This window comes from Castor canadensis, chromosome 9, assembly GCF_047511655.1.
Source record: "Castor canadensis chromosome 9, mCasCan1.hap1v2, whole genome shotgun sequence".
Taxonomy (NCBI): domain Eukaryota; kingdom Metazoa; phylum Chordata; class Mammalia; order Rodentia; family Castoridae; genus Castor; species Castor canadensis.
This window is the reverse complement of record NC_133394.1, coordinates 22,701,247-22,720,436: the sequence shown is the minus strand read 5'-3', so window position 1 is coordinate 22,720,436 and position 19,190 is coordinate 22,701,247. Positions and strand designations below refer to the sequence as shown.

Sequence of the window (19,190 nt, the reverse complement as noted above, 5' to 3'; positions counted from 1 at the left end):
TAGGAAATACTCTGGAGTTAGTAGGTATAGGTAAGAACTTTCTCAATGAAACCCCAGCAGCACAGCAACTAAGAGATAGCATAGATAAATGGGACCTCATAAAACTAAAAAGCTTCTGTTCATCAAAAGAAATGGTCTCTAAACTGAAGAGAACACCCACAGAGTGGGAGAAAATATTTGCCAATTATACATCAGACAAAGGACTGATAACCAGAATATACAGGGAACTTAAAAAACTAAATTCTCCCAAAACTAATGAACCAATAAAGAAATGGGCATGTGAACTAAACAGAACTTTCTCAAAAGAAGAAATTCAAATGGCCAGAAAACACATGAAAAAATGCTCACCATCTCTAGCAATAAAGGAAATGCAAATTAAAACCACACTAAGATTCCACCTCACCCCTGTTAGAATAGCCATCATCAGCAACACCACCAACAACAGGTGTTGGCGAGGATGCGGGGGAAAAAGGAACCCTCTTACACTGTTGGTGGGAATGTAGACTAGTACAACCACTCTGGAAAGAAATTTGGAGGCTACTTAAAAAGCTGGACATCGATCTACCATTTGATCCAGCAATACCACTCTTGGGGATATACCCAAAAGACTGTTACTCCAGAGGCACCTGCACATCCATGTTTATTGCGGCACTATTCACAATAGCCAAGTTATGGAAACAGCCAAGATGCCCCAGCACAGACGAATGGATTAAGAAAATGTGGTATCTATACACAATGGAATTCTATGCAGCCATGAAGAAGAACGAAATGTTATCATTCGCTGGTAAATGGATGGAACTGGAGAACATCATTCTGAGTGAGGTTAGCCTGGCCCAAAAGACCAAAAATCATATGTTCTCCCTCATATGTGGACATTAGATCAAGGGCAAACACAACAAGGGGATTGGACTATGAGCACATGATAAAAGCGAGAGCACACAAGGGAGGGGTGAGGATAGGTAAGACACCTAAAAAACTAGCTAGCATTTGTTGCCCTTAATGCAGAGAAACTAAAGCAGATACCTTAAAGCAACTGAGGCCAATAGGAAAAGGGGACCAGGTACTAGAGAAAAGGTTAGATCAAAAAGAATTAACCTAGAAGGTAACACCCACGCACAGGAAATCAATGTGAGTCAATGCCCTGTATAGCTATCCTTATCTCAACCAGCAAAACCCCTTGTTCCTTCCTATTATTGCTTATACTCTCTCTACAACAAAATTAGAGATAAGGGCAAAATAGTTTCTGCTGGGTATTGAGGGGGGGGAGCAGGAGGGGGTGGAGTGGGTGGTAAGGGAGGGGGTGGGGGCAGGGGGGAGAAATGAACCAAGCCTTGTATGCACATATGAATAATAAAAGAAAAATGAAAAAATAAATAAATAAATAAATAAAAATAAACTTACAGGAAAAAAAAAATTGGAAAGTCTTATCAACTTTGGAAACTCAAGTGTGGCATGGCTTTTGAAGAGCAGTATATCTGCCTTACACAATTGTGATTTTTTTTTAAAGTAGCATAGGCAAATAGACAAGTAAGTAGGATTTGTAAAAAAAAAAAAAAATAGCCTGTCATATTACAACTCATATGAGTTTAAAGGTTTTTAGAATTATAAATCATAGCCAAAGTCCCCTGGAAAGGAAGAACAGAGTGTGGGCAATAGTCCATGTACAACGTATGCTTTTAGTAAATTTTTGTTATTAAATAAATGAGTAAGTGAAGCCTTGAGTTTCTAGTCTGTTCTGGATGTGCCTCTTCCCGGCTGTGTAATTGGACAAGTGATCTGTTTTCTGAGAATATGTATTTTTTTGTCATAAAATGGGCACAGTGACCTTTATATCTTAGCTCTATTATGTTGATCAAATGAGATTATATATACAAAATATTATATATATGCTTATATATGTAACATTATATATATAAATCCTTCAGAATTAATACTTAATATTTATAGACTCTTGAAGGTACCTCTTCTACTGTTAATGTATATATTTTTGGAAGTTGGGATGTCATCCCCAATTGCTGTTCACAGTGATGTTCACCCTCAGTGTAGCCATAATTAGAAAGCAGGTCTGTTAGAAAGAGAAGGATTTACTGCTAATAAGTCAATGTATTTGTAAGTAGATGCCAGTGGCTCACACCTATAATCCTAGCTAGCTGGGAGGCTGAGATCAGGAGGATCGTAGTTAGAAGCCAGCTTGGACAAATAGTTCTCAAGCCCCAACTCCAAAATAACCAGACCAAAATGGACTAAACATGTAGGTCAAGTGGTAGAGCACCTGCTTTGCAAGTACAAAGCCCTGAGTTCAGACAGTGGTACCACACCCAGCAAATTAACGTATTTGTGAGAACATAGGTTTGAAGACAGAAGGGTAGGGGCTGTCATTGTCCATTATTGGCTGTGCAAATCTGAAGCTCCCTGACTCTCGGTCTCTTACCTGACAAGCATGAGTTAACAGTACCTGTGCTGTAGTGTTGATACCTGACTTAATTTTAATTTAACAATTATTCAGAGAATTATGTAGAAGCTATTGGCAATGAACAAATACTAGATTGCTTCTATGCTTTCTTACAAGTTAAAAATACTTTTTAAGTCTAGCTCTGGGAATTATTATTCAGTTAAAGGGTTTCAGTTTGGTATTTATGTTTGTGTGTTTAAGTCAGGGTTTCATCATGTCTCAAATTCTCAGTCCTGCTTCAGTCTCCTTAGTGCTGGGATTACAGGTGTGTACCACCAGCTAGCAAAAGCATTTTCTTACATTGTTCATGACCATGGGGTTTTTTGGTTTATGTTGCAAAAGAAAGTTTTGTTTTTGGTTTTTACTTTCTGGAAAGAAGTCTTGGATTTTGTTGTTGTTAAGAATATAAATTACATTACTTATACAAGCTTACAGTCTTAGCCATACTTTTGTTTTTGTTGTTGTTGTTTAGTACTGAGTTTGAACTCAGGGCTAGGCAAGCTCTCTACCACTTGAGCCATGCCTCCAGCCCTTCTTGCATTAGTTATTTTTTGAATAGGGTCTTGTGCTTATGCCTGAGCCTTGATCCTCCTACCTATGCTTCCCACATAGCTGGGATGACAGGAGTGCACCACCACATCCAACCTTTATTGATTGAGTGGGTTCTTGCTAACTTTTTGCCAGGGCTGGCCTCCAACTACAACTCTGCTGATCTCTGCCTCCCTAGTAGCTAGGATTGCAGTTATGAACTATGATACTCAGCCAAAAAAAAATTTTTAACAAAAAAGAATTTTTTTTTGAAAAATAGATTGGTTTTTTTTTTTTAATTCAAAAGTAATTGCTCCAAGAATTTTAACTTAACCATTCAGAGTCTTTCTGACTTAAAAAAAGAGGTTGAAAACAAAAGACACAGATGTTAAGGGTTACAGAAATAACCTCTTGGTAGCACTGGACTGCTTCTTCCTTCTGTCTGTCTGTTTATGATTCCTGACTCTTCCTTTTTCAAACTTCCTACTCTAAAATCCCTTAGAAATGATATCCGTGCTCACATTGTTTTCAGCTCTGTTTCCTAATGATACATGCATAATACCTATTTCTTGTGCTAACATTTAAATGAGTCCCAAAGTATTTCCAGGAGTGACCCAGATTTATTGTCACAGATTTAATGTATGAATTGTACACACATATGTTAAGTGATACCAAAAAGAATCAGAGATTACCCTATCTCGCTAGGAATTTGAAATCTGGAAAGACAGGTTTGCAAACTAGTTGAAATTTACTGGTGCTTTAAACCAGAAATATATGCCCATAGAAGGGGAGTAAGGGTAGTCAGAAATTCCAGTAATATCAGTGCCAGGCATTGAAGTATATGTGAGTTCCTCAAGTAGAGAAAGGAGACAGGGAAATTTGTGAAAAATATAATACCATGAGCACAGTTTCTGTCTTAGTTACTTTTGTGTAACTGTGACCAAAATACCTGAGAGAACAACTTAAAGGAAGAATGATTTAATTTGGCTCAGAGGGTTCAGTCCATAGTTGGTTGGTTCTACCCAAGTTCACGGGAAGAACATCATGGCAGCAGTAGCCTGTGGCAGAGTAGGTTCTTTACCTCCTGGTAGACAGGAAGCAGAGAGAGAGGAACCAGGTATACCTTTCATAGGTTTGCTCCCAATGACCCATTTCCCCCAGCCAGCCCCTTCCTCCCAAAGTTTCCTCTACTTCCCAAAATAGTGCCACTATCTGGGAACCAAACGTTTAACATATGAACTTGTGGGTGACATTTTGTTTTCAAACCACAAGAGTATGAAAATGTGTATCTTGCTTAATTGTGTAACAAGAGAATTCCTCTTGCCACTGTAACAAATTACCAAAAACCCAGTGATTTAAAAACATACTTCATTACCTTATGGTTTTGAAGGTCAGAGTCTCAAGTCAGTTTCACTTGAACTAAAATCAAGATCATTCTTGATGGTCTAGGGGAGTCTGCCTTTTCCAGTTTTCAGAGTTCATGTGCATTGCTTGGCTTTCAGCCACTTGCAACATTGTATTTCTCAACTCTGCATAGATCACTGTCACATCTTCTGAGTCAGAACCTCCTGCTCCTTCTAAGGACTGGTGTGATTAGACTTGGCCCATAAAATCCAGGACTGTCTTCCCCATTTTAAGATCTTTAACATAATCACTTTTGCAAAATTCCTTTCATCATGCAAGGTAACATAGTCACAGTTCTGCAGCGTAGGTTGCAGACTTACTTGGAGAGCCTTCATTGCCTACCACAAGCAAGATGGCTAGAATGTAAATCGTACAATAGAGAAAATACTAGCATGGGATGAGGTTTCGAAAATCCTTAAAGAGTAAGGACATTGGAACTTAATCTATTCAGCAGCAGTTTTGCATTTGTTTTTTGGTGACACTGGTGTTTGAACTCAGGGCTTAGCACTTGCAAAGCAGGGGCTGTGGAACCCCACTTCTAGCCCTTTTTGCACTGGTTATTTTGGAGACAGGGTCTTATTTTTTTTTTTGCCCAAGCCAGCCTGTGATGTGATGCTCCTATTTTAAGCTTCCCATCACTGGGATGATTGACTCATGCTACTACTCCCAGCATTCTCTGTTGAGAGGGAGTCTTGTGAACTTGTTTTACCCTGGCTGGCCTGGAACCGCAATCCTCCCAGTGTCTGTGTCCTGCACAGCTTGCGATGACTGGTGAGAGCCACCATGCCCAGATTCTGGTTGAGATGGAATCTTGTGAACTTTTTGCCCAGGCTGACCTCAAACCAAGATCCTCCTGATCTCAACCTCCCAAATAGCTAGGACTGGTCACTGTCAGTTTTTTATTCTTAAAAAAGATTAAAAGATTAAGATGGATGCCGAGTGCAGTGCACATATACTCAGGATTCAATTACAGTAACATGGGTGGTCGCAGATCCTCTGAAACCCATCTGGGAGCCCCTCGACCTAAAGAGAAAGAATGTGTAGGAAAGTGGCAAGATCAGATCTGTTTGACAAATACAGGGGTGTTGAGGTCCTGTGTATTTAAAATTAACTGTGAGAACAGGAGAGGTGGAAAAAAAATCCAGAGCTAGAATAGACTGGCAGCAGCGATTTTCCTGGGAAGGAGTTACAGAAGCCAGAGGTAGCCTCAGAATCTTCTCGTGTTGCTGCTTCCCAACTAATTAATTCCTTCTGTCATAAGGTGATCATATACTACACAGTCCAGAGTGAGGTGGGTTTTTTTTTTTATAACCATTTGAAAAATATTTACATCAAACTTATTTGTAAAATACTAAGCTAAAATTACCTTGTCGAAAGTGTAGTCACTTACGTGACACAGTTTTTTAAACTGTGAAGCTGGCAACGTGGGGAACAATAGGTATGAAAGCATTCATGTCGTTTGTTTGCTATAGTGACTCCCACCCAGGCACATGGCATTTGGATTGCTGTGCAGGTGCGACAAAGTGGCCAAGCAGAATGCCGTCATGGGGTTTGTGACTTGCGTCCTAAGCGTTTACAACTCCAGTTCACAGTTTAGGTAATACACCTTCCCCTGTAGTTCACTTAGCCAAGCTGGAATTCCCAGAATTCTGAGTACATGGTGTGCATTTTGTGTGTTTGTGAAATTATAAAGTTAAGCTACAGCTTTAGCAAACTTTTTTTTTGTTAGCTTTATGTGTCGGTGGCCAAATACCAGAGAAAAGCAACTTAAGAGAGGAAGGATTTATTTTATCTCACGGTTCAGAGGTTTTAGTTCAGAGTCCTTGGCTCCATTGATTCTGAGCCTGTCAGGAGACACATCAGCATCACACGTGGGAATGTGTGGCAGAGGCTCCTCAACTCATGGTGCACAGGAAGTGGAGAGTGAGACAGCAACCAGGGCCAGGTATAACCTTCAGAATAGGCCTCCAGTGAGCTACTTCCTCCAGCTGTGCCCCACATCCTAAAGTTTTTAGCACCTTCCAAAATAGTACCATCAGCTATGGACTAACCCTCTAATACATTAGCATTTTGGGGAGATACTTCATATCCGAACCATGACAAAACCTATGTGAGAAATAACTGAAACCGCTTTGAAAATAAGATACAGCTATTCTCTTGTTCATCACAGAGACGGTGCTCCCTGTTCCTGAGTCACCTCTGTTGCCCATTCCTTAGGGAGCTGAGTTAAGATTCTCTCTTTGTGTGGAGGGTGGCACCTGTAGCACAGGGGAGGAGGACAGCCAAGCCAAGTAGCATGCCAAAAACAAATTGGGGGATAAGTAGGTCTGGACGAAGGAGTAGTAGCCAAGCTAGTGCAGAACAGAGATGTGCAGGCCAACAGTGGGCTTAAATAATAGCCTGTGGAAATGGGGCAACTGAGAGCAACATTCAGTACCCGACATGGGAAGACAAAGGCAAGCCAGTCACGGTGGTGCACACCTGTAATCCCAGCACTCAGGAGTTGGAGACAGGAGGATCAGAGTTCCAGGCAAACCTGGTCTATGAGACCCCACCTCATAAAAACTTTAAGAAAATAAAATAATAACAAATCTAAATTTATGAATTACTGTACTTGGGAAAGTAATGCTGGTCAGGCAGGTCTTTCTGAGCAGAGCAGGTTGTTGATTTCATGTAGTTTTGGTAAGTACAGAAATTAGGATTGGTGGATTTTCAGGTATAGAAGTGGACTGAGATCATCCAAAGGAGAGTAGGCACCGGGCTTAGTGACTCACATTTGTAATTCTAGCTACTGAGGATGTGGAGATGTGGAGGATCGGGGTTCCAGGCCAGCTTGGGCAAAAAGTTATTGAGACCCCCATCTCAACCAATGAAAGCTTGGCCCGGTGGTGCAGGCCTGTTGTCTCAGCAGGTGAGGCATTAATAGGAGGATGGGCTCCAGGCTGGCCTAAGCATAACCTCAAGACCCTATTGGAAAAATAACTAAGGCAAAAAGGGCTGGGGGCATGGCTTAAGTGCTAGAGCCTCTGCCTAGCAAGCATAAAACCCTAGCTTAAACCCCAGCACCACCAAAAAAAAAAAAAGTAATTACTCAAATGAGATGACTGTTGATTGGCCCTCAGAGATTTGTTTACCAGAGTGAGCTCAACCTTCATGGGCCAAAGTGAAGGGTTCGTACTAATTGGTGGGCTGGCAAAAGTTAGTTTACTGTGGCAAATTGCTGACTGATTGAACAGGTTTAAAATCAGTTATGCTGGCTTTGATTTCAAGAGCTATAGAATAATTTCTCTTTTCCTTAGGAACGTGTGTGTTTACTTTTGTTTTTCCCTGAAGCAGAATGGGAATACATCTAGAATTCAAAACAGAGATTGATCATCAGATTATAAATTGACCTTTTTCAGAGAAGCCCTTCAGAAAATAATTATAAGAACAGGCCCATCCTCAGGTAAGGAGCAGTTTTAACACAATAGATTAACAAACCCAAGACCTGTCTCCTGCTGCTTTCCAAAGAACCAGAGCACGTTATGTGTGTCTGAGGACTGTCATGGCCAGCAATGTTACTGAATGGCCTACAACAAGTATCAGCAAACTTTCTCTGTATAAGATCAGATAGTAAATATTTTAGGCTCTGTAGGTCAAAGGTTTAGTCTCTGTTGCAGCCACTCATCCCTGCCACTGCAGTTCCCAAGAAGCCACAAGCATATTAAATAAATAGATATGGCCAGATTCGGTCCAGGATAGCTAGATTTGGCTCACGGGATGAAGTAAGTAAACTTTCAGGTACATCTACTTTCATTGGTTCCAAAGCCTAAATATCTCAACCCCTCTGACTGGTTAAGAGAGTTTACCTGCATATTAAGTAGTCATTGACTGACTGACTGACTTCTGATACCTATGAAGTTGAATGCCATTGATTCTAGCCCTGCTGGAACTAGAGCCTCAGTAGAGGCTGGCTGAATTTGGAAGGCAAAGCCTCCAGTGCATGTTGCTAATGGCCTTGTTGCCATATTGTTGCACTTAACTCCCTTCCTCTCTCCCTCCCTCTCTTCCCTTGATACTTTTGGTTCTTGCAATATGGCTGACTGTGCCTGTACGCTACTGCTCTCCTTCTGAGGAAAACTTTGAAAACTGATTTCTCTGCTAGCTACACAAAACTTGAATTTGATGCATTTTTAGCTTTTTTTGGAGGCAGTAAGAGAACCTGGGCCTTTTAGTTTCCTCCATCTAGATATATTTCCAGTTTCCTCAAGTCAGGGGATGGCTTGGGTGCCAGCAAATTAGGGGATGACCCTTTAAAGTCACGTGGACTCCTTTCTCCAGGGTACCGAGGGCCTTTTTGAACATAGGGCAGTTTTTATCCTGCTGTGGTATTTCAGGCTATTTACAAAAGCACTTTAAAAATTTCTTTATTCTCTCTGGGGCAAAGGTAATGTTCATATTTTAATCAACAAATCTCTTGGCTGTAGCTTATCTTACGGTTCTTTATAAATCAATGCTCAGGAATATAGGCAGCTGAGAGAACTTTCTGGACTTATCATTTTATCCATTTTGGGGACAGGAAAACAATATTTTAGTCTCTGATTTCAAATATGTTCCATGGAGAGACAAATATTGTCTGTAGTGCAGTATGTTTAAGTGCATTTTGCTAAATGGCCTGTTCATGGTTTCTTTTTACAAGTGAAATCTAGCCATCATACTGAAGAATAAGGATAAAAATATGTTAGGTACAGGACTAATTTCCTTTATAATAGTATAAGAACTTATGAATATTAGGACTAGCTTTTTTCGTTTGATGACAGAGTCTCATCCTGTAGCCCAGGCTGGCTCAGGGTCTTTCTGCCTCAGTGCTGGGATTATAAATATGCACTACTATACTCATATAGGACTAGCTTATTTTTCTTACCCTTTGTCGTCCTTATGTAATAATAGCCATAATAAAAATAAGATACAGACCTATTAGAAACAGTGACAAGACATGATTTATTTGGTCCTACCCATGATCTGCTTCTACCTACAGAATACTTCTGACACAATTTGTATATGGTTTTGGTTTTTTCCCCATCTCAACTAATTCTCCAATAGCAGCTGTCCTATAATTCAGTTCTGACACTGGAGTTCATATTAGATCCCACAAGTTAAGGCCTTAGTCCCACAAGACTGCCCCAACTTCACATGCCAACTGCAAGTTGTGGACCTCCTGCACTGCCAGCCAATCAGCTGTAAGTTGGTGGTTCCATGACCCCATTCATGGGTTTGATACTTTGCTGGAATGGTTCCCATATCTCAGAAGAAGAGCTTACTTGTGTCTACTGATTTTTATAAAAGATACAACTCAGAAACAGGCAAATGGAAGATATGGATAGGGCAAGGTAGATGGCATGGGGACATGAATCTTCCATACCCTCTTTTGACATCTGTTCTCTCAGCATCTCTTACATTCACCAACCTAGGAGGACCCCAAAGCCCATTTTTAGGGCTTCTTGTGTAGGTGAGTGAGCAAATCTGTGACCACTGGTGATTACCTAAATCTGCAGCCTTTCACCCATCCCCAAAGGTCAGGGAAGGAGTTGAAAATTCCAACTCCCTTAATCATGCCTTGAACTATACTGAAACCATCCCGACCCACACCCGTCCTATCTCAGGCCACAGCCACCAGCCATCTCATTAGCATACAAAAGATAATGTTATCATTCCAGAAATCCCAAAGGTCTTAGGAGCTCTTGTGTCAGGACCTGGGGACCAAGACCAAATATTAATGTAAAAGGCGCTCCTGTTTCCCCACCACTTAGGAAATTATAAGGGTTTTAGGAGTTCTGAGTCAAAAATCCAGAGTTAAAACTAAATATACATTTCTTATTAATTCACACTATCACATAATCTAGAACTTGTTCTAACGTTATTCATTTTTTAAAATTCATCATGAAGAGGTGATTGGAAAGAGCAATCGAGTTTTGACAATGACGGAGAATGAGAGAGGGCTGTCTTTTTCAGATAGTTCAATAAATCATGAAGACACAGTTCTCAAAACATTACACTAGCAGTATAAGAGTGATAGAAGGAAGAAATGCAGGTAAAATATATATTAGCCTGAAAAAGACCCTGCTATATGTATGTGTTCTGTGTATATAAATTTGAGATATAGTGTGAAGAGTATCACAGATAATTGGGAAATATTTGCCAATGTAGTTAGTGGGTCTGTATCACTTGGATAGTATATTAGGGAGAAGACAAACATGTATATGTAGAGGGAAAGAGGGAGAGAGTTTTCTCTCTATCACTATCTATCTGTCTATCTATCTTTCCATCCATCCAGTAGTCTACTTGAGAATTTTATTTCTTGCTCATGGAAGAGTCCCGGTGGCCATGGCTTGCAAGACAGCTATTCTCTACAAGATCATTCAGGGATCTAGGTTCCTTCTACCTAGTACCTTGGGACATTTTCTCTCTTTTCCAGGGTTTAAGCTGCGTTTTGGCTGATGATGAAGTAGAAAGAGGGAAATATGGAGCAAAGGATTTACTTTTAAGCAGGTGGCACAGAAGTTGCTCTTACCTTCCCACTCAGGTTCAGTTAGTGAGTACATGGTCACATGGCCATATCAACCTGTAGGAAAGGTAAGAGAGAATGGACTCTGGGGGTTGTCAATAGGTCTGGGTCACAGTAGTTATGTTAAAAGTAAAAACAAATCAATTTAGATGCTCATACTTTGATTTATTTCAAAGTAAATCCAAATAGGTGTACAATTGAACTATTTAATAAGTATCCAAAATTTTACTTTTTATTACCATTTGCCAGGTACTATACTAAGTGCATTTTTGTGGGTTGTATTATTTAATATGGGCAATAACCCCTATAAAAGAGACAACTGATAAGACTGTATTTGATACAGAGCCATAGCAATAAAAGCAGCATGGTACTGGCACAAAAAGACATGAAGACCAGTGGAACAGAACAGAAGAGTCAGATACGAATCTAGACAGTTGATAACCACCTGATTCTGACAAAGATGTCAAAAACAATGGAGAAAATGCAAACCTCCTCAACAAATATTAGGAAAACTGGATATCTGCCTGCAGAAAACCGAAACTAGATCCATGTCTTTCACCCTATTCAAGCATCAACTCAAAGTGGATTAAAGATCTTAATATAAGACCTGAAACTTTGAAGCTACTGTAGGAAAGAGCAGAGAACACACTGGAAGCATTAGGTATAGGCAAGGACTTTCTCAGTAGAACTCAAATGGTTCAACAACTAAGAGAAAAGATTGACAAATTGGGCTACATGAAATTAAAAAACTTCTGCACGGCAGAAGAAATGTCACCAGATTGAAGAGGCTGCCCACAGAATGGGAGAAAATCTTTGCCAGCTATACATCTGACAAGAGGTTAAATAACCAGAATATATAGGGAACTCAAAAAACTAAATTACCCCAAAAAATCAAGGACTCAATGAAGAAATGGACAAATGAACTAAACAGAGCTGTAGAGACATAAAGTCTCACTTAACACACTGCAAAATTTGTCTGAACTTTGCATGTATTGCAGTTTAGAACCAGTGAGCTTCCAGAGGTCTGGACCATAGATAAACAGCTGTAGCCAACACCAGGACATCATCTATATGGACAGAACTGATAAGGCATGCAATCAATATGGTGCCCAGTATGGCTACGCTTAGGCTAAGGTGTGATGATGTCTAGAGCAGTGCTTGGAGCTCCCACTTTTGGTTGTAACCAATCAACAGAGGACTAAATGACATAATAGGGAAACACCCTAGAGCAGAAAAATCATATAAAAAGGACACCTGCTGAGGGCACAGCAGGGTGCACTCTCCAGCATCCTTCTACTCTCATGAGCAACAGATGCTAGCATCAAGGGACTCTCTCCTGCATGCGCCTCTCCTTGCCAGAGGAACTCTCTTTCTCCTGAGTAAGGCAGGCCTTGCTGTGTGATAGCTCTGCCTCCTGAGCAGATTGAGCTCCTGGCAATTTGAGCCCTAATAAACCGATTGCTTGGTGGGGTTCCATCCGTGGAGCACAAGCCTGGCCTGCCACGGTGCCCTGCAAGGCAACTGACCTTGTGCCTGATTCTCTCTTGGACCCTGTCAGTGTGCATTCGAAGTGTGAATAAATGTTGTTGCATTGACCCGAGTGTCTGAGTGGTCTTTGAGGGACATTGCCATGGTTTTATCACCATAGGGATATTGGCCCTGGATCAGGATATCGCTAACTCCCCCTAGAGGGGAGAAGGACGAAATCCTGTTCAAGATGAACTTTTTCAAAGGAAGAAGTCCAAAGGGCTAAAAAAACACATGACAAAATGCTCACCATCCCTGGCCATAAAGGAAATGCAAATCAAAACCACACTAAGATTCCACGTCACTCTTTTAGAATGAGTATCATCAAGAACACCACCAACAAATGTTGGCGAGGATGTGGGGAAAAAGGAACCTTCATACACTGCTGGTGGGAATGTAAGCTTGTACAACCACTCTGGAAAACAATACACAGGCTCCTCAAAAAGCTAAAAATAGAACTGCCATATGATCCAGCAATACCACTCCTAAGGACATATCTGAAGGAATGTAAGTCAAGATACAATAAAGACACCACACATCCATGTTCATCGCAGCACTGTTGACAGTAGCCAAGCTATGAAAACAACCCAGACGCCCTACAACTGATGAATGGAGTAAGAAAATGTGGTATGTATGTATGTATATATATATATATATATATATATATAATGGAGTTTTAGTCAACCATAAGGAAGAATGAAAGCTATGTGGTTTGAAGGGAAATGGATGCAATTGGAGGACATCATGTTAAGTGAAGTAAGCCAGGCTCAGAAACCTGTTGAAATTATCATGAAAAGGGGACTAGGGTAGAAAGGAGAAAAATAGAGGAGATGAACCAATTCAGGTTATAATACATATATACATGGGAATGTCACAAGGAGACTCCCTGTAGAACTATCTTAAACAAACAAAAAATATGCCTTTAAAAAAAAAACAAAACAGAACAGGAAGGTAAAAGAGGTCCTATCTGGGAGCTGGTACCAGTGGGAGGGGGAGGATATAAGGAAAGGGTGTAGGAGGGTAAATATGGTAGAAATACTATGTACTCATGGGTGAAAATGGAAAAAGGAGACATGTTGAAACTATTCCAGGAATGGGGGGAAGGGAGGGATAAAGGAAAACGATGGAGGGGGTGAATTCAACCATGATATATTGTAAGCATTTCTGTAAATGTCACAATGTACCCAGTACAACAATAATACAGTTAAAAGATTATAGTTGATAAATGAACAAAGGAAATGGATGAAAGACGGTTCACAGAATAGAAGATACAAGTAATTAGTAAGTACTTTTCAAAATTTAATTTTACCTAATATAGAAAGACATGTAAGTTTTAAATTGAGAAATCATTTTTACTTTCTTTTTTTTAGTACTGGCTTTGAACTCAGGGCCTCGTACTTGCTAAGAAGTGCTGTAACACTTGAGCCAAGCCTCCAGCTCTTCTCATTTTAGTTAATTTTAGATAGGGACCTCCGTTTTTACTGGGGCCAATCTCAAACTGTGATCCTCCTACCTGCGCCTCCCATATAGCTGAGATTATAGGTGTTGCCAGAATGCCCGGCCCCATTTTCACTTACTAAACGAGGAAATATTTTACTAAGTATTCAAGCTTGAGTAGGATAATGACTGTCAAAGACAATGCATGTCAAGAGCTTTCAGTTCATGTCGATATTTTCCATGACCCAGAAATTTCACTTTTGGGAATTTTTAGTAGAGTATAAAATTAGAAACTGTAAATGTCTGAAGAAACATGCAATATTATACTCGATTCAATTTGTTTATAAGGTTATTAACAGCATTAGAATATGCCTTTGATATAGTGGTAAGTGAAAAAAAAGAGATAAAATTATAATAAATGAGATCCAAAGATTTTTTTTCGGTATTGGGAGTTGAACTCGGGTCCTCATGCTTGCTTGGCAGGCACTTTACCACTAGAACCATGCTGCCAGCCCTTTTTAGCTTTAGGTATTTTTCAAATTTTTCTCAGGTTTATTCCTGGGCTGGCTTGACAGAGAGCCTCCTATTTAAGCTTCCCTCATAGTTAGGATGACAGGTGCAAACCACGTTCCCAGTTTTTATTGGTTGAAATGGGGTCTCTTGAACTTTTAGTCCAGACTAGCCATCCTCCTGATCTTTGCCTCTCTCAGGTAACTCGGATTGTAGGCTTGAGCCACAGAACCCAGCCTTTAAAGTATGTTTTTTAAACAAGCATAGAAAATATACTGGATATAAGTAAGTTATGTGTTGGTGGATGGCCTGTTCTTCTTTTACTGTGTTTGCTTCCTTATTAGCACATCTGTGTAAGGAAGGAAAAATACCCTTTCCTTATCCATCCTAGGTCGATGGCTGAGGCCTCTAAACCAAAGACAGATTAAACAATAGAAAAACATTCAAATTCATTTAATAAATTTTATATGACATAGAATCTATCATAAGGAAATGAAGACCCAAAGAAACACACCTGTGCATTTTTACATTGGGCTCAATGAAGAGTGGACAGAAGAGTGGAGAAATACAGTAGGACAGAGGGGCCATGATCTAGTGGTGATAAACTAGGGTGACTTGGCAAGGTCTGTTTGTTTAGATCCTTCTCTGTGACTGTTCATCTTCAGAGACAAGGCGTATCTGCTCCTTTGGCTGTAGGAAGGACACTTTTCACATGAGAATCCTATGACCTACTTCAGGGGAAGGTCAGAAAATCCTTTCCAAATTCCACAACTGGCCTTAGAGAAGAAGGGCAGAAAATGAGAGTGAAATTCCTGTCTTTGCAGGTCTCCCAAATTCCCTAAGCTTCAAGTACTCAGTCTGTCAGGGAGCCATATTTTGGGTAGTGTGTCCTGAACCCATCATTTGCATTTCTAATTATAAGAGTTATGTTTTATTTTTCCCCTATCCTGAGAAAAGATACCATGATCTGACCAGTGTCTGTACAGCTGTAGTAGTGTCTGCACCATGTAGGGGAAGAATATCGTGGATGGTAGACAAATTGTTGAGGTTGTATTTTTCATGGTGGACTGGCAACACTTACATAAGAAAAAAAGACATTTTAAAATATTACAAAGTTTGTTAGGTTAAAGTTATTTAGTACTCAGCCCATTTTGCTAATGGATGAATGGGAAACAAGCTAAAATCTAGAGTAAGGAAAAAGTAGAATTTTTTTCTTTTATAGTGGACAAGATTTTGTATATTCTCCCAAACCCATTTCCTCTGATGGAAGTTGGACTGTGTTGCTCTGCCTTGTGGAAGCAGTCTACACAGTGTTTTGAGTGCACAGAGGAACACACACTCTGCTGTGTCTTCTGGCTTGCTTATGTGATTGCTGTAGACAGTGCTGGTTGGCTGTACAAGGAAAATTAAGCTTGAAAGAAATATTAAAATGGGCGCCGATTTTGGTTTTTTCTTTTCTTCCCACTCACTCCCCTTTAGACATAACATAATTTATTATCTTTGTTATTGGTACAACTTAAATCTTGTGAAGTGGGTGAAGTGAAACTTCACATATAATATTAACATTCTTTAAGTAAAGTCTTATATGTTTCTGTATATCTACATATAGATATATATCAAAAATTCAGAGGAAATAGTGGTTAAAAAAATAAAATAGGTGCTTCTTTCTAGCTTACTGAAATAGATATTTTTCTATCAGTTCAAATAATTAGAAACTTAAAATCTACCAGATTTTCTAATGACACGACATATGGAGCAGAACATACAGAAACTGGCTGCAGGCTGATTTTTCGCCTTGTAAATCATGAGTAGAATTATGTAGTTCTAAAAGAATGTCCTTTACATTTATCATCAATATATATGAGTAAGATAGATTGAAAGAAAGTAGAAGCAATAAATGGCAACCACATAAAACAAAGCATTTTCATTTTAAACCTTTTTGATAGCATAAGGCTGGAGGGATAGAATCTTGCTGGTTTCTAGGGGACATCGAAAACTTCCTCAGGAAAATGAGGCAGAGTGTGACTGCGGCCATTTTCCTTAGAATGAGTAGTGCCAGGAAGGCAGGTTGTTTCTGCTGTCTGCACTGTGGCCTTGTTAGTGACCACCAGGCCAGCAGCAGCTTTCTGAGCCCAAGGAGCCTGTGCGTGGGATCCAGCCAGTCTGCCTTAATGAAGACGATGTCGGCGACTGCAGGCCTGCATCACGTGACTGCCCCTGCCAGCCAACACTGAGGCTCTGGATCAAATTTCAACCCCAGCCATGTGGGCTTAGCCTAACCAGAAGCAGAAACACACTTCCGAAAATGTTGTGCACTCTGCACCTACCCTGGGGCCTTGGGATTGGGAGCTGCTTTTCAAATCACAGCGAATCCATGGAGTGGAATTGGAGGATTTGGCTGGCTTTTTAATGTTTTTGCCTCCTCTTCTTCAGTTTTTCCAGACACTTCCAGAGAGAATGGGGGCCGGAGCACTAGCCATCTGTGTGAGTATGGCCTTCTGCTGTCTGCCCTGGGTACTGCCGGGCCCAGGAGAGAGGCCTTTGCCTTCCCTGGTCTGCTGAGATGCCCCTGCAATGTTGTTCTCTCCTTGTAGGACAAGGGGGAAGATTTGTTTCTCCTAATTCTCTCTGTGTTCAGATGGATATGCAGCACTGCTTTGGGTGGCCTTCAGAGTTTTTGTCCACTTTCCTTTCCAAAAATGGTTCTCCACTTTTGGAAGATGCATGCTTGTGTTTATTTAATTAAGTCATCCTGATTTAATGTAAGCACTTATCAGTATTTAGAGCTTTTTTTTTTTTCTTAAAGAGTTAAACACAAATGCTTAATCTTAGTTGTTGCAAAACTCTTGTGGCTAGCTTGAGAATTAAAATAACCACCAATTTATTACCTCTGGAAATGTGTATGACTTTTTTTTATTTCACATTCCTATTTTTCTTTAGTAATTCTGGAATTTCTCTTCAGCACGGTTGTTGAAAGTGCTGGTGGAAAAGCACAGTAGTATTAAATGATTGCGGATCCTTTTTCAACTGTAGGAACTTAGTGGTTCTCGTATAATACCATCAATAAGTAACACATAAAATCCACGGGGAAACTGTGCATATTTCTGACACTAAATTTTATGAATTTCTAAATAATCCTACTGGTGCTTACACAAAAGTTTTTACAATAATCAAATATTAGATATAATTTACAGAATGCTGTAATTCAAGTTTCGCTTCAACGTATAGAAAATGCAGGTTTATATGTCAGTCATGCATACTTGTATTTTGAAATCAATATTATATCCAAGAGGACCGTTCTATGTGTCCCCAGAGGTACAAAATGAGAAATATAGTATTCTCTTTATTACTTTAACTGCTCACTTGTTTGTTTGTTTAAATCGAATTCAAGTTAGATTTTTTTTTTTAAGTTTCAAAAAGAGCAATAATTTGTCATAGGTTATGATGGGCTCCTGAAATGTCTAGAAACATCTGGTTAGTTTTTGACACATAGACCTAGAATGGTCACCAGATATTGGGCCAGCCCCATAGATGGCATTTTCTTAGTAAAACTGCAGGCTGACTGCCTTCTTTCCAGTCTCAGACTTTTTGGTACCTGTGTGCCAATTGTCCTGTCCTCCCAGGCTGTCAGCATCTGGGTATCTTCACCATTGGAAGGAGGTTTTGTTGTTGTTGTTTTATCAGAATCTGATTTATCTGTGTGTAAAATACTGTGATTTTACTGTCAAGTCATAGCTTCCAAATTCTTCCAACTTTATAAAAGAAATTCTTTTTCTTAATTAGCATATATTAGTTGTACAGGGGGTTTCATTGTGACATTTACATATGTGCTTACAGTATACCTTAATTAGGTTCACCCCCTCCATCATTTTCCCTCATCCCCCACTCCTTCTTAGAACAATTTCAACAGGTTTCATTGTTTAATTTTCATACACATATGCAAAGTACATCGACCATATTTGCCTTCCTTCACTTTCTCTTTTTATCCTGCCCCCTCCATGGGGCTCCAGACAGGACCTGTTTTACCTCCCTTTCATTTCTTTTTTTAAATGTATATTGATTGTTGAAGGGTATTTCATATGTTTGTGTATATATCATGCTTTACTCAGCTTAACCCCCTCCATTACTTACTCTTTGTCTATTGCCCTGCTCCCCTATTATTCAACAGCTTACAGTGCATTCATTATACTCTCTTCATACACAGATGCAATGTATTTCAGTATTTACTCTCTGTCATTCTCATTTTCCTCTCCTTCCTCCCCATAGTCCCCTCAAACAGTCCAACTATTACAATCATATATTCTCTCTATCTATAGATACACACACATACATATATATGTATATAAAATCATATATGTATTTATGTATACATTTATCTTTTAGGTCTAGCTTCCACATATAAGAGAAAACATTCAACCTTTGTTCTTGTGAGCCTGTCTTACTTCACTTAACATTAATGATCTCAAGTTCCATCCATTTACTTGCAAACAACATAATTTCATTCCTTTTATGGCCAAGTAAAACTCCAATGGGTATATATACATTTTTAAAATCCATTCATCAGTCATAGGGCATCTGGGCTGTTTCTGAAGCTTGGCTGTTGTGAATAAATATGGGTGTGCAAATGTCTCTATCATATCGTGGCTTACCTTGAGGGAATATACCCAGGAGTGGTATTGCTGGATCCTACTGTAGATCTGTTTTTAGTTTTTTGAGGAGTCTCCATACTGCTTTCCATAGTGGTTGTACTAATTTACATTCCTACCAACAGTGGACAAGAGTTTCTCC

General features: G+C 39.7%; 1 protein-coding gene across 6 annotated transcripts in view; it reads left to right on the top strand.

Annotated features, from left to right (window-relative positions):
• Positions 1-19,190, top strand: part of Fam13a (family with sequence similarity 13 member A) — a 309,967-nt gene that overhangs the window by 6,582 nt on the left and 284,195 nt on the right. For 2 of the 6 annotated variants that reach the window (XM_074041350.1, XM_074041348.1), the window contains exon 1: positions 16,606-16,886. The exons of 2 other annotated variants lie outside the window; for them this stretch is intronic. In XM_074041350.1, the coding sequence (XP_073897451.1) occupies positions 16,812-16,886 (75 nt within the window). In that variant the 5' untranslated portion in view covers positions 16,606-16,811. Of the gene's footprint in view, positions 1-16,602; positions 16,887-19,190 lie in introns of those variants that run through there. 2 more of the 6 variants (XM_074041351.1, XM_074041347.1) reach the window with 2 other exon arrangements.